The sequence below is a fragment of the Danio rerio genome, chromosome 2, assembly GCF_049306965.1.
Source record: "Danio rerio strain Tuebingen ecotype United States chromosome 2, GRCz12tu, whole genome shotgun sequence".
In the NCBI taxonomy this organism is placed as follows: Eukaryota; Metazoa; Chordata; class Actinopteri; order Cypriniformes; family Danionidae; genus Danio; species Danio rerio.
Genome location: NC_133177.1, coordinates 48,144,406 through 48,160,249, shown reverse-complemented (window position 1 = coordinate 48,160,249; position 15,844 = coordinate 48,144,406). Strand labels below are relative to the sequence as shown.

The 15,844-nt window shown below is 34.7% G+C and overlaps 1 protein-coding gene and 1 long non-coding RNA gene across 3 annotated transcripts in view; one reads left to right on the top strand and one right to left on the bottom strand.

The window, feature by feature from the left end:
• Nucleotides 1-15,844, top strand: part of vwa5b2 (von Willebrand factor A domain containing 5B2) — a 47,668-nt gene that overhangs the window by 20,434 nt on the left and 11,390 nt on the right. The window contains exons 7-14 of one of the 2 annotated variants that reach the window (XM_073929340.1): nt 419-543; nt 821-997; nt 3,388-3,498; nt 4,861-5,063; nt 9,555-9,669; nt 10,687-10,872; nt 13,050-13,284; nt 14,787-15,064. In XM_073929340.1, the coding sequence (XP_073785441.1) occupies nt 419-543; nt 821-997; nt 3,388-3,498; nt 4,861-5,063; nt 9,555-9,669; nt 10,687-10,872; nt 13,050-13,284; nt 14,787-15,064 (1,430 nt within the window). Of the gene's footprint in view, nt 1-418; nt 544-820; nt 998-3,387; nt 3,499-4,860; nt 5,064-9,554; nt 9,670-10,686; nt 10,873-13,046; nt 13,285-14,786; nt 15,065-15,844 lie in introns of both variants that reach the window. The other variant, XM_073929334.1, reaches the window with a different exon arrangement.
• Nucleotides 4,750-15,032, bottom strand: LOC141378702 (uncharacterized). The gene is made up of 3 exons (XR_012393935.1): nt 14,766-15,032; nt 9,534-9,691; nt 4,750-5,051 (listed from the first exon to the last, which is right to left on the bottom strand). It is a non-coding gene; the product is annotated as an uncharacterized lncRNA (long non-coding RNA).

The window sequence follows — 15,844 nt, the reverse complement described above, 5'->3', positions numbered from 1 at the left end:
GCTAATGCAAATGCATGTTTTATAGCATTACAAACAGCGGAATGCTTTCAGCAATAAAACAATTGACTCTTTTAACTGGAAAATGGCATTTACTTTACTTGCATTTCCAAATTGTGCATTGCAGTTTCCCTTATTTGTTTTAAGTCACCATTTTTACCTGAATCGGTAAAGGCACAATATGTCAGTTTTATGAAGGATGCTATACCAAAAGATATTTATGCATTCACACAACATTAGTTATGTAAACCAAAACTGCAACTAAATTACCAAAATAACTTAAGATCACTGTGCAAAAATTAGTCCACCCAAATTCAGATGTTAAGGAAAAATATGAAATAGAATTTTAATAAAGAGAAAAAAAATCAAGAAATCCATAAAAAATATCCAAACTCACACTCAAATCTCCTGTTGGCTGCAGAGTCTCACAGCCCATTGGTCATCCTAGAAAGAGGCCGGCTTACCTTTAGAGAATACGAGCAGCAGATCCGGGCTCGGCGGGATTTCATTCGCTGTGCCCGAAAGGAGGCGGAGTCCGAGAAGAGAGTAAGGATATTGGTATTTAACACTTCTGATTATCATTTGCAGTATTTTTTAGTTACTGGTGTGTACACACACTCAAAAATTGCTGTTTGTTTAAACTACTTTTTAAAATTGAGCTGAAACAACACACTTCTTGCTGTGTTTTTTTCTTATTGTTTTATGTTCAATCCACTTAAATTTGTAAAAACTAATGAGCTAACTTAATTCCTTCATGTTGTACCAAAACAAATCAATTGAATGGAACCCAACCTTATAGTCTATATGAATGTGCTTTCCACAGCTGGAGTTTGTGCGGAGACGCTATCATAAGGATCTGCTCTTGAACCCTGTCCTGATGTTAAACTTCTGCCCCGACCTGCTGTCCGAACCAACAGAACTGCAGCAGGCCAGCAGAGAGCTCATCTTCCTCATTGACAACAGCAATACAATGACACAGCACAACATCAACAAGATCAAGGTTCTGCAGACACTATACAGCACAATGACATGCGTTTTTTGTCAACATTTGAGAAAACTGGTGTTAGACAATTAATGGTTAAGGCCTTTTTATTTAATAACGTGAAAACTTTCATTACTTATTATATATCATTTTATTACTTATCTTGTAAAAAAAAAGACTTATTACCAATTTAACATAAATTTTCCTCAACAGTAGAACCTAATACTGTATACACTGCTGCTGTTTGTTCAAACTACTTATTTATAATTAGCTGAAACAACACAATTATGGAGTTTTTATAAGGGAAAACTTGTTTTATGTTCAATCCACTTAAACGAGTAAAAACTAATAAGTTGACTTAATTCCTTCATGTTGTCCCAACACAAATCAATTGTGTAGAACTCAGCATTTTTTTTAACAGTGTAGTTTGATGCAGGTCAGTAGGTGATGCAAACACAGTTTTTGCTTAGTTGTAAATATAGAACATGATAGTAACACTTCACTTGCATAAGACACCTTTATAATCATGACATACGAAGGACATTTTATGCATGTACGAAAGCTGTAATAACACTATCATACTGTACACCTTGCGCAATAAGGCACAAGACGTGTTTGACGTGATGTTGCTATTTTTAGACCATGCAGCGCAACTCTAATTTTCACATTATGCGCCACGTTGTTTAAATAAAAAATCCATTTGCACTACTTTGTGGACTGATGGGTGTTCTGGTCTATAAAGGAGGTATGTTAAGGCTCATGTTAGTGCGTTACTATTTTGAGGAACTGAATTAGACTGCGCTGTTGACTAAGTAAAAGCAGGTCTAAAGACAGGGCAGAGCGTGTTAGTTATGTGCCTGTGCAGGTTCAAACGCTTAATACACAAAAATACAGAATCAAAATGTTACAAAAATTATTACTAAAAATAAAAACACTACCTCCATGCCACCTTCATGCCCGGGGGGCTTTTTTCAGTTTATTTATTACAATTAGCATTTTTATTATATGTTGTTATTATTAGTAGTAGTATTATTTATTATAAATCATATTTATAATTGTTTTAATAAAAACAAGTTTAGATTTGTTCACCTGTCAGGTTTTGGAGACGTATGCATCACCATATGGGACATAAGAATGAGACGTGTGTTTGGATATAACTCAGTTTTATTTTTCCTGTTTCATCATCGTCATTTATTCGTTTGCTGGAAATTAGAACTGAATTCAAAAATAGTTTTGAAATAAATCTTTGCACTTAACAAACAAAATTAAATGTATAGCTTCATGGATGTCTTCAGTGGAGTGAGTTTCCATCATTTCCTTACCACACGAAAGTAAAGGTGTAAAGAGTAAAAGTAAAGTAAAGGGAAAGTAAAGAGGCCAAATGGAGGAGGCTCGTTCTTTATCCTCGTGCTTCAGATGCTCTGTTTAACTGTTTTCTTGCTAGTGAAGCATTCAGTTTTTCCATTCACAAAGTCCGCCATATAAATAGCAAATGCATCATGGTGCGATGCAACTGACTATTAAAGGAAATGGGAGATTAGACTCTGATTTGTTTAATGCACATTATGCTCATAACACACCCATAAGTCAAAAAGAGAATAAGCACCCTGTTAGACCATGCGCCAGGGCGCAAAGCGTATTTTTCCATCCTTAAAATAGCAAAAGTGGATTCAGACATGCCCATAATGCTTTTGCGACATGTGCCTTAGACTTTGCACCTGAACCATTAAAATAGAGCCTAAACTGTCATTTGTTTGGTTGTTATTTTAAATGTATAGATGAGATAGTCTGAGATTACTTCGTTTGAAAACTTTAAATAAACAAATACATGATGACCTGTTTTTGTCTGTCATGACAACTTGACATTACCAAGACAACAAAATTTGTCATAAATGATGAGGCCTTATAATTGTTATGGATAATTTTCTGATCATCTTTTTAAAGTAAATTTGTCATTGAAATTCCTCAGTGAAAGTGTCAATAGTCAAATTAATGTATAATATATTATGATTTAATGACTTTTAATGACACATTCTATTTGTACAAATGTAGCTGAGACCAAGAAAAATATTAAGGCGCTGTTATAAATTTCATTACACAAAAAAATAACAGCTTTATGACAGTCATGTTTATGACAGATTTATGACAAGTTATATTGTCTTGTAATTTCAAGTTGTCATGTCAAAGACAATGATTTATGACGTGTCATCATCATGATTCTAAAGTTTCATGACAATCTTATAAACAAGTAAACTGTTCAACAGCGGTTTGGATTAATCAGCCTGTTTTTCCTGACTCTCATTAACAGGCAGTTTTGTCCACCTATAAAAATATGAAGTAAAGACCATCACAGGATGGCATTCCACTCTGAACATGCAGTATATTCAAACTGAAAATGTCTTTGACAGGAGGGGATGTTGGTGGCCATCAAGAGTCTGCCGACACGCACCATGTTGAACATCGCTGGCATTTGCTCTACAGTCAGGCCTCTTTTTAACACCAGCAAGACTTGCACAGATGTGAGTGTTTTTCCACACTCTTTTTAGTTAGCAATGCTGCATTTTTTTCAGGAGTCACTGAGGTGAAGACAATACAGGCTCTGGATGCGTGCGAGATTGGTTGATGTTTAACAGTGAGCGACCTGTGGTGATAAAAATCTCTGTCCAGGTCAGCACTACTGGTTGCCATGACGCTGCAATATCAGGTTCAAGCAGATCCAAGGTCTGGCAGGACAGAGTGTTTTAAAACACAGAGAGCCATATGGCACTGCCATGCATTTTACAGCACGCAATCATCAAAAACAAACTTGCTTTGCTTAATTATGCAGCACTGCTCTCCACATTTCCATCACACAGGGCAGTTTTCTCTAGTTCTCCAATTATTCCATGTCACACTTATTTAAATTGAAGGAGATGAAGAGGTGAATCACTTTTCCAAATGATTCATTAGATTAACTTTTTGTGTTTACTGAAATGTTTGTATATGTTAATTTTAAATATGTATTGTTTAAAAAATTTTGGCATAATTTAAACAGCTTTTTCCAGAACATGAATAAAAATCCAAGATCTTTTTTAATTTTATAGAGGGGATCTCTTTTCATTATTCCATAAATCGAAAATATAGCTGATTGGTATGGTTTTGTGAATAAAATATTGTATAAAGTCTAGCAAACAACAAATGGACAAACATTTGCTCTCTAACCTTCAGAATATAGATTATCTAGAATAGAAAATAGAAATAAAACTGAAAGTTTGATGCATGCAAATACATCAACTGTAAAGATTTATGGCTAAAAAAATTAAAACATTTTGAGAAAATTGGAGGGATTTCAAGAATAAAGATAAATATAGAAATATAGATAAATGATAGAATATAGATGAATATAGGTTTTTAAATAATAAAATATAGAATTAAAAGTGCTTATATTATATTAAATATTTTATATTTATTATATTTAGAGAAATTGGAGGGATTTAAACATATGCATTGTTTAAAATATACAGATACAAATAGATAAACTTTAAAAAAGTAAATAATTTTATTTATTAATTAATATTTTAAAAGTTTTTTTCAATAGACAACATGACATGAAAAGCCAAATAGACTGAATTCCCAATTTTGGGCTTTATGGATGATGACAGTACTTTTCATCATTATTATTATTATTATTATTATTATTATTATTATTATAATTATTATTGTTATTGTTATTATTATTATTATTATTAGATTAATGCTTAAAATAATAGGTAGATAACCCACATATTGTTGTATACATTTTATATGAACACATCTTTCAAATCTTGGTGCTTTTCCTTAACACAGCATACTGTACATAAAGGCTAAAGTGACTGGCCTTCTGTCCGTCTGTTGTTTCTAAGGTCACTGTGACTCAGGCACTAGAGTTCATCCAGAAGCTGCGCTCGGATCATGGTGCTGTTAACCTCTGGTCTGCTCTGTCCTGGGTTTATCGGCAGCCCGTCCACCGCAGTTGCCCACGACAGCTCTTCATCATCATGGATGGAAACCTCAGCAATGTCGGACGTGTGATAGAGCTGGTCAGGAGGAACGCCTGTAACGTCAGGTAAAAACTGTATTGAGAACTTGAAGCAAGGTAACATACTGTATGTAAAGTAAAATTTGAATCCTGTAAAGCAGGGGTGCCTAATCCTGTTCCTGGAGATCTGCCTTCCTGGAGATCTGCCTTCCTGCAGAGTTCAGCTCTAACCCTGATCAAAAGCAACTAAACCAACAAAGTAGGATCTGGAGGAGTACTTGGTAATTAAAGACAGGTGCGTTTGATCAAGGTTGCAGCTGAACTCTACAGAATGGTAGATCTCTAGAAACGGGATTAGGCACTCCTGCTGCGAAGCTTCATAAAACATGACTTTCATGGCTGACAGAAATTTTATGAGTTCCTTTTGTTAAAATGAAAGGTAAATGTGATGAAATTCAAGATCCAAGATTCAAGTACTTTCAGTCACCTCCATATTTTTAGGAAATGCTAACAATTAAAGTAATTGAAATCAGTGTCAAATAGTTATTTTATAATTTTGTGAATCTTCACAGAGTAAAGTGGCGGTCCCAATGCACTTTTCTCCCCATAGACTTTCATTCATACACATGTGAATGCGTCAGAAACGTGTTGCAAAGTTCAAGCTTGGTGAACTCTGCCCCGCGAAAATCGTGACCTCTCAATATAGAAATTTTAAATATGGACCAATCGCTCGCTTTTTATGTCTAATTGTCTTTTTTAATCCCACCCCTTTTCGCAGTGCCGTACGATAGAATTTCGCACGCTCAAACTCTAGTGTGACTGTAGCTGCACGATTCTAGCAAAAACAAGCATAACAATTTTTTGCTTAAAATTAAGATCATGATTTTCTCAGGATTCTGTAGATGTAAATTTAAGGTTAATATGAGTAGGCTATTATTATTGTTTTTTTCTCAAACGTATGGTAAAACAACATTAATAATATTAGGCTTGTGTGTAGGTCTACTGTTGATTAAAATGCTAAATTTTTTATAGACTTTGAATGGTGGACTTGAATAGACTTTAAATTGGTCCTGGTTGTTAATTCACAGTAAATTGACGACATCAGAATACAACTATTCATAGTTCTGAAGTTGAATTATTATGTTGAGACATATGCTTGTCATTTGTCATTGACAACATTACTAGACCAATTTTTTTAAAGAAAATATATATATATACATGCTAATCTACATTGGCCGAGAGAGCTTGATGCGCTGCAATTTAAGAAAGCACATGCAATTACAAATGCACATGCAATTACAAAAAAAAAAAAAAACAGCAAATAAAGAAACGATCTTCATCAATTTGACAGCTCACGTTGCAAATTCTCACAACACAAACAACTGAATAAACGCACCACAATGTTTCGCGCAGCGGATGCCCTTCCAGCTGCAACCCATCTCTGTGGAACATCCATTCACACTCATACACTACAGACAATTTAGCCCACCCAATTCACCTGTATCGCATGTCTTTGGACTATGGCGAATCCGGAGCACCCGGAGGAAACCCACGCGAACGCAGGGAGAACATGTATGTATATGTATATATGTGTATATATATATATATATATATATATATATATATATATATATATATTTTTTTTTTTTTTTTTTTTTCAAACCAACTTCATTTTTTATTTCAGTTAGTTGCCTTGACTAATCGACTATTATTTTTTAATGACAACCAAGACACTTCAGTAAACACTTTCAAGAAGCTAAACTTCTTAAACTTCTTGAAACCAATTCTAAATTTATCCATTCATTCATTTTCCTTCAGCTTAGTCCCTTATTTGTAGGCCCAAATGGAATCTGCGCACACAGAATTCCGCAGATTTTTGCTGATTTCTGCAGATTTTTACTTTTAGTAAATTTTTAGATTTACTTGAGTAAATGTGTAAATCTAAAATTTATTCAGTTTTTATTCAGTAATTTATGACTTTTTATTTAATATATTAAGGTTTTAGTTATGATACTCCGCTGGATACTCTCAAAATAATTCAGCAGAACACCGCAGATTTTTACCAAAATTCTCTGCAGAAATAGCAAAAAACGTCCGCAGATTCCGTCTGGCTCTACTTATTTGTCAGGGGTCGCCACAACGAAATGAACCACCAACTATGCCAGCATATGTTTATGCAGTGGATGCCCTCCCGGCTGCAACCCATTACTGGAGAAACATACTGTATACTGCATGTGTTTGGACTTGTGGGGGAAACCAGAGCACCCGCAACATGCAAACTCCATGCCAACTGGTCTAGCCGGGACTTGAACCAGCGACCTTCTTACTGTGAGGCGACAGTGCTAACCACTCAGCCACCGTGCTGCCTCAGTTCTAAATGACTCTCCATTTTTATTAAAACGCCTCTATAAATGTATACAAACACACAGTTACATCAGGAAACATTTTAAAACCAAGCAAACCAAAATTGACATCAAACTTTCAGAAATAAAAATGTTTGACAGTCGGATTGGAAAAAGTTTGAATCCCAGTTCTTTATAAATTTGCCTTTTATATCTAATCCACTCACTGTTAGTAAGCCATTAAAATAAATACTCAAAATGACATTGTACATTTCCAACACGCACAAATAAATCTGCGGCTGAGAAAATTGATTTTATAGTACTGTGTACTTTAGATTATGCAGAACAAAGACACTCTTTCCATAAAAACTGATGTTTAGGGAGAAAAGCTATTTAGCACACACACACACACACGCACACACACACACGCACACACACACACACAGCTTTGACTGTACTGCAGCACAGACTCGTTATTGATACTCAGTCAAGACATTTAAAAGCCTTCGACCCAGACGAAGCAGACCTGAATAACAAACAGTATTCAGTGTGTGTGTGTGTGTGTGTGTGTGTGTGTGTGTGTGTGTGTGTGTGTGTGTGTGTGTGTGTGTGTGCGTGTGTGTGTGTCGTCTGGTTTCTGCTTTCCTTCAGACATTTAATTAGTGAAATGGTCCAGATTATTGTCAGGAGAATACTAAACATATTCCCAGTTCTCTCTCTGTCAATACCTCATAGCACATTCGCCATCAATTGGAAAGAGACATGCATGTCTTGACTCACAGGAAATCCTTCTTAAAATGTACTTACAAACATGAAATCTTACATATATGGTGAATTTGCATGATATAAAAATACAGTGTTACATTTTAAGGCAGGACACAGCAAGTGAATGTGGTGAAACAAAAAAAATATATATATAAAAATGAATAGTATACCAGCTGTTTATTGATTACATTAAGAAAAGCAAACCTTTGTAATCATATGCAAAATAAGGTTTTTGATATAATATATGTGTGTGTGGCGCCGCAGTGGGTAGCGCTTTCGCCTCACAGCAAAAAGGTCGCTGGTTTAAGCCACTGCTGGTTCAGTTGGCATTTCTCTGTGGAGTTTGCATGTTCTCCCTGTGTACGCGTGGGTTTCCCCCACAAGTCCAAACACATGCACTATAGGTGAACTGTGTAAGCTAAACTGGCCAAAGTGTATAAGTGTGAATGGGAGTGTTTGGGTGTTTCCCAGTGATGGGTTGCAATTGAAAGGACATGCGCTGCGTACAACACATGCTGGATAAGTTAGCGGTTCATTCCGCTGTGGCGATCCCAGATTAATAAAGGGATTCAGCTGAAAAAAAACTAATGAATGATTGAATATGTGTGTCATATATATGTTATGTATATGTGAACATATAGAAAACATAGTAACAAAACTATACATTACAATTTTATTACATAGATATTTACATTTAATTTGTATCATAAACTGTACATGTGTGTGTGTGTGTGTGTGTGTGTGTGTGTGTGTGTGTGTGTATATATATATATATATATATATATATATATATATATATATATATATATATATATATATATTTCTTTATTTATTAATTTTATTTTTTTTACTATATGCATGCATGTGTGGATATATATACACATAATCAATATACACAGTAGACACATATAATGTGAAAACAAACTATTATTTTGGATGCAATTATTCTCAATTAATTTTTGCTGAGCACTAATTAAAATGTATTACAGTTTAAATATGCAAATGAGGCACTAATTTGCACACATTTCTAGAACAAAAATATTGTTTGTTTTATCTACTTTTTACAAAAGGGATTCTGGGATCTATTTTTCTTTCTCCTTAATAAAGAAAATACTGTAAACATTCAGATGCTAAATAGATTTTTAGTGTAAAATAAAATGTTGTATATGTTAAGGCAAATAATGTATGCAATTATACCTCAATCAAAACCTTCCAAATACAGATATGAATTAAACTATAGCTTTAGTGTAAAAGGTGCCCAGGTTAAGATTTGTGAGGAAAAAAAAGTGAAATCTACAGACACAGATATATAAAGTTCAGCAAAATAAACACTCAGTGTATTTTGAATGTTTTTATTTTCCTATTAGACGAAAAAACTAAAAGTTCATGAAAAGCCAAACAGCCTACAAATGGACAGGTGCATGAAACATCAGTGTCTTGGCTTAAGCACCTGTTGTTGGTGTTGTTGCAGGTGTTTTGGTCTGGGTTTAGGTCCTCAGGCCTGTCGGAGGCTCCTGCAGGGCATTGCGAAGGTTACAGGAGGAAGCACAGATTTTCTCAGTGAGGAAGAGAGGCTTCAGCCGAAGGTGCGACAATCCACAGCGCCCTCTACAGTGACACAAACACACACGATATCAATATGCTCTATATGAGTAGCAAGCCTGTGCGGGACAAAGAGTGATTTAAAGGGATAGTTCACCCAAAAATGTTGGAAACCTGTAAACATTGACTTCAATAGAAATTGTTTTTCCTATTATAGATGTTAGTGGTTCCAACATTCTTCAAACTATCTGCTCTTGTGTTTAACAGAACAACAACAAAAAACTCCTACTTGTTTGCAACAAGGGTGAATAAATGGTGATAGATTTTTTTTTTCATTTTTGGGTGAACTATTCCTTTAAAATATCATTTTTATTTAAATTTCTTGTTAGTTATTCTTCCGTATATGATCAGCTAATTACTAAAAAAGAAACCTGCTATTTCCCATAAGATATCACTGTGTAAAAGGTATTTATTTATTATATTTAATATTATTATTTAAAATAATATGATTATTATAAGTGGTGTTCACTTTGAAGTTGACTATGATACTGAAATGCCATGTGATGAAATGTACAGTGTCATGACATTTACATTGAACTCCAACATTATAAAAAGCGCAGGGTTCCACACAATTCATTCATGTTGTGCCAATACAAATCGACTAAAATAATGTAATAAATTTAAGGAGACTTAACATAAAACTATTAAATTGTCCCAAAAAAAATTCAATAATTGTTTTGTTTAAGCTAATTTTTTAATAAGTAGCTTGCAAAATATTTTGATTGAAGGGTTTGTTTTTTTTAGGAACACTGTGGTACCATTTACAAAAAAACATGATAATATTTTCATATTTGTAAGTGGAAATCCTAACAAAACTGTCAAAGTTAGTTCCAAATCTAATTAAACACACCCGATCGTACTAATTCAGTCCTTTTCAAACCTATAGGCAAGTGTGTTAGGGTTGAAACTAAACTGTGCAGAGCTGTGGCCCTTCAGGAACTGAGTTTGACACCCCTGGTTTATTGTAATGTAGTTCTGAATAGCTCATCTATTCTCCACAGTTGATTAAATGTCTGAAGAAAGCTCTGGAACCGGTGTTGACGGATGTACGAATTGACTGGTATGTGCCAGACAACGTTGAGGCCCTTCTGTCACCCAATGAAATCCCGTCGCTCTATCCTGGAAACTGTCTGATTGGCTACTGCACTCTCTATGATGTGTCCGGATTGAAAGCCCAGAAGAGTGAGGTGAGAGTCTGACAGTGTAAAGGAGGCCAGCTGGTGAGTGCTGTGCAGGTAAACCTCATTTCCCTGATCTCAAAACGGGCTCTAGCAACAAACTGCTTAGCCTCCTTGTTAAAGCACCTGCCTCCCATGATGGAATTGCTAGTTCAAGTCCTTTTTGGACTGTGTGAGTGGGTGTTGGGAGGAGGGGTTACACTGTGACCCGGATAGTCATGAGCTGCAGCCTTTAGCCTCATGCTGGTTTGATCAAAGCAGGTGGTCACACTTTACAATAAGGTTCATTAGTTAATGTTAAGTAATGCATTAACTAACATGAACAAGCATTGAACAATACATCTACTACAGTATATATTCATCTTAATAAACGTTAGTAAATGAAAATACAGTTGTTCATTGTTAGTTCATGTTAAAGAGCTCATGGTGCATTAACTAATGTTAACAAGAATGTTAATAATGCATTAGTAAATGTTCAATTATGATTAATAAATGCTGTACAAGTGTTGTTCATGTGATGTTCATGTTAGTAAATGCATTAATTAATAAACCTTATTGTAAAGTGTTACCAAACAGGCAAATATGCGGGTATCAGACCAAAGGGGCAGGCACGTGCACACATAAGGCTCAACCTGTGCAGTGCACATGCCCTTTTTAGTCTTAGATAGAAAAGTGCCCTTCCAAAATGATCAAAAGTGCCCCCGCGCTTAGCTTGTTGTAGCATAGTAATATATTACAATCTAGAGTCACTTTAAATAATAGCTAAATGTGTTACTTTTTAAGTTAAGCTATGTGAAAATATGCCTGTTATTTTCTGCATTTAATTTTTTTTTTTTAAGAATAAGATCTTAAAATTGAAATACATAACTTTTTACACTGGTTGGTGCACACATATCCCATCCTGGAATCCTAAATCTAGATGGTCTTAATGGTTAGAGTCGGATTTGGGATCCAAAGGTCACAAGTTCAAGTACTGGTATCAGCAGGATTGTACGTGGGGTGAATCTTCACCTCAAGACCACGACTTAGGCGATTCTATTAAGCAAGGCACTGAACCCCCCACCGCTCCGAGTGTGTGTTCACAGGGTTTAAGGATAAAGCGTCTGCTAAATGCACAAATGTATTGTAATATAAATGCAAATGTAAATGCAATGGGCAGGTGGGTGTTGGACCGTAGGGGTTATGTTGGTGCCTTGACCCAGATGGGAGTGAGATTTAGGGGGATATGTGTAACTCAGGCCAGCTGGTGAGTGCTCAGTCCAAACCTTACTCCCCTGATGTCTAGAGGAGCATTCTCTATAGTGTCAGGCACTAAATGCTGTGCTTTCAGACTCTTCATCTTGTCTGCCTTGCTAGAATTGCCAAATCGAGCCTTGCCTAGAGCGGGTGGGGGGTGTCAGACAGCACCACACTTACGTTCTAGTCTTCTCTATTCGCCTTTTTCCTGTTACCTATGATACTTTGCTTGAATTATGAGAGCAAACTCCAACAAACTGTAAAAAAAAATCTGAGAAAGTGTTTTTTTAAGGATATATGAGGTAGCATTTTTCTCCTTACAGGTCATCCCTTGGATATTTAATAAGGAAACGTATTAACTATTTACTTTCAGCACACTATGAATAACCCTAAAACCTCTAACCAAGTCTTTCTGGAGCAACATTACAGATGTACATTGAATATTACTGTACTGTAGGGAATACGAAGACAAAACAATTTGAAGGAACAAAACACAGTGAACTCAAAAGAGCTTTGGGCACAGGTATGCATTACTGAACTGAACGTCAACACTGAAAACTGAGACTGTTTCCATTTACTACAATCTTCTATGTGAAGCTGCTTTGACACTATCTACATTGTAAAAAGCGCTATAGAAATAAATATGAATTGAATTGGTTATAAAAAATGTAAGCATAATGTTACCTTTATGAGGAATGTTAGCTGAGGTAACAAAATAAAGAACAAAGCCAAATACCTCTCCTTCAGTTTTGAATAAAGATATGGATTATTTGTAACACCATCATATTACTTAAAATGATTTGCTTCAATGCCTTTGATTGAATCATATTCCCCAAACTGGAAGTGCAACCCAAAGTCATGTCCGTGAAAAGGTAAAATGCTAAATAAAGCTGTGTTAATTAAAACCAAACACAGCAATTTAAAGTCTCAGTGTGTGTTTATATAAGCAGGTGAAGACACATGTGCATAGAAGTCGTGCTGGTGGTTCAGCAGGATCAGTTTTCGGGGTTTCTCCATCCACCTCTGAACTCCTTCAGCCTCTGGTTCCAGCTGAGGAGCGAGAGAGGGATGCTGTGAAAGAGTGTGGGGTCGAGGGAGACTTTGAGGAGGCCTTGAGGGAGATTTCTAGAGAAATCTCATCTGAATTCTCCTGTGCACAAGCCATTGATAATCCCATCAGCCCAGGTAAGAAAACAGGATCTAACAATCCCCTAAGATTTACGTTAAGCCGAGATACTGCAAGTTTTCTTCACTAATAGTACTAATAGCACTAGTAGCACCATATTTTCACAATGTTGACTGATTGCAAACATTATTTAGAAATGTTATGGTTAAATATGCAGGATAGGCTTTATTTCAATGCCAGAATTATGGGCTGCGACACAAACAAAACAAAAACAGATGTTTTTGGCTGAATCTTTTTTTTGAAAACAAAAGTCAATAATTATATAATACTTCATTAAATATATAATCTCACCTTTACTTAATATTCATTCATTATTGTATTTTTAAATGTAATATATAATTGTATTAATTTATTAAAAAAATATATTACACGAAACATTATATTTTATTGATCTTTTACTAATTTACAAAAAGGTCAAACCTAGTGGCCAGGTATTAGGGAAGCACAAAATTACTTTTAGAACCCTTTAATACTATAATAGTATGTCATTAAATGTATTTTGTTTTAAATATGCCTGACAAGACTTTCAATTCCATTCAATGACAAAAAAAAAACTTCATTTGTCCCCCAGGGGCAATTCAAGGCATATGGAGCAGCACCAAAAGAATACAATATTATTAAGATGCAAACACAATATACAAATAAACAAATAACAATAACAACAATAAATACCAACAAGAATGTGGATTAAAAATATCTAAAATGCCCACTGAAAATCGTTACAATTTGAATGTGACTTTTGAAATTTAAAAGCAAAATAACTTTAGGAACAAAAGTGGCTCTCCCTTTCTGAGTTTTACATCCAGTACAACAAAACCGTTGTCCAGAGAAGAGCAACTCAAATGCTGAATGGAGAATGTGTAATCGGTCCTTAATAATCTTACTTGCTAACCTAAGAGTCTGTGGATCACATATGCATGAAGGAAATGACTTCTCGGTACGTAGTAAACTACTGTTGCAATAAATGACAATTTAGTGGGTGACCACCCGTAAAATAATGGCCGTTAATTTACAAAAATTTACTGTAAAATAACAGGTTGAATTACAGAAATTTATCAGAAATTTTAATTTGAGGAAATACCTGTAATTTAATATTCATTTTTTTCTGTAAATTTCTGTAATTTAAGTGCCGTTCTTTTTGGTTTATTTTACGGCACCCCAGCTGCCGGAAATAAATCGTAAAATTACTGATTTTTTTTACATTTAAACCTTTAAATTGCACGTTAGGCTGAATACTAGTATCTTGAAAAATATCTAGCAAAATATTATTAAAACTATTATGTTTAGAAATGTGTTAAAAACAAATGTTCTGTTAAACAGAAATTGGGGGAAAAAACATAATACATATTTAAAAATACATAAATACACAATATAAACCGAAATGTTTTGGTTGCAACATTAGTCAAAATATCTTTTGTCATCCAAAATATAAAAGGACTGCAAACATCTAATGAGCAAAATTTGACCATTCCAACCGTACCTTGTGTGTGTTGATCTGCAGGTGGCGACACTGACTACAGCCCCAGTGATGTGCGCTGGCGTATTCAGCAAGAATCATATGTCCAGGATCAGTATGTGCTCACTCACTGTTCTCTGAGCAGTGATAAGGTCTTCTCATCCGTTTCTCCCCAAGCGGAGAGCTCTGTACTGGGCATGGGTTCATTGCCGCACGGCCTGGAAAAAGTGGAGCCCACACAGATCAGAGGCCTCTCGCGCTGGGAGTCTCCGTGGACTCAGAACAACACTTCTTCAGGAGACACAGATTCACCATCAGTGAAGGTGATAGCAGACTTTACTTCAAATGAAGCAAACACATTGAAATGGATATTTACATATAAATGATATTAAAATTAGAAAAAGTAATATTTAATGTATAAATATGATTTTTTTTTTTACCTGATGCTGATTGCTTTAGACAATGGCACAAACATAAACATTTTGGTGTCAAAAAATAGTTTTTACGGTTACAGAATTAAAAATACATATACAGTTAAAGTAAGAATTATACCCTCTCCTGAATTATTAGCCCTCGTTCATTTTTTTCCCCAATTTCTGTTTAACGGAGAGCAGATTTTTTAAACACATTTCTAAACATAATAGTTTAATAACTCATTTCTAATAACTGATTTATTTTATCTTTGCCTGATGACAGTAAATAATATTTGACTAGATATTTTTCAAGACACTTCTATAAAGCTTAAAGTGATATTTAAAAGCTTAACTAGGTAAATTAGGTTAACTAGGCAGGTTAGGGTAATTAGGCAAGTTATTGTATAATGATGGTTTGTTCTACTATCGAAAAAATATATGGCTTAAAGGGGCTAACAATTTTGACCTTAAAATGGCGTTTAAAAATATAAAAACTGCTTTAATTTTAGCCGAAATAAAACCAATAAGACTTTCTCCAGAAGAAAAAAATATTATCAGACATAGTGTGAAAATTTCCTTGCTCGGTTAAACATCATTGCTCTGAAATATTCAAAAAAGAAAAAAAGAAAAAAAATCAAAGGGGGGCTAATAATTATATTTATATTTATATTCAATATATATATTGTAATA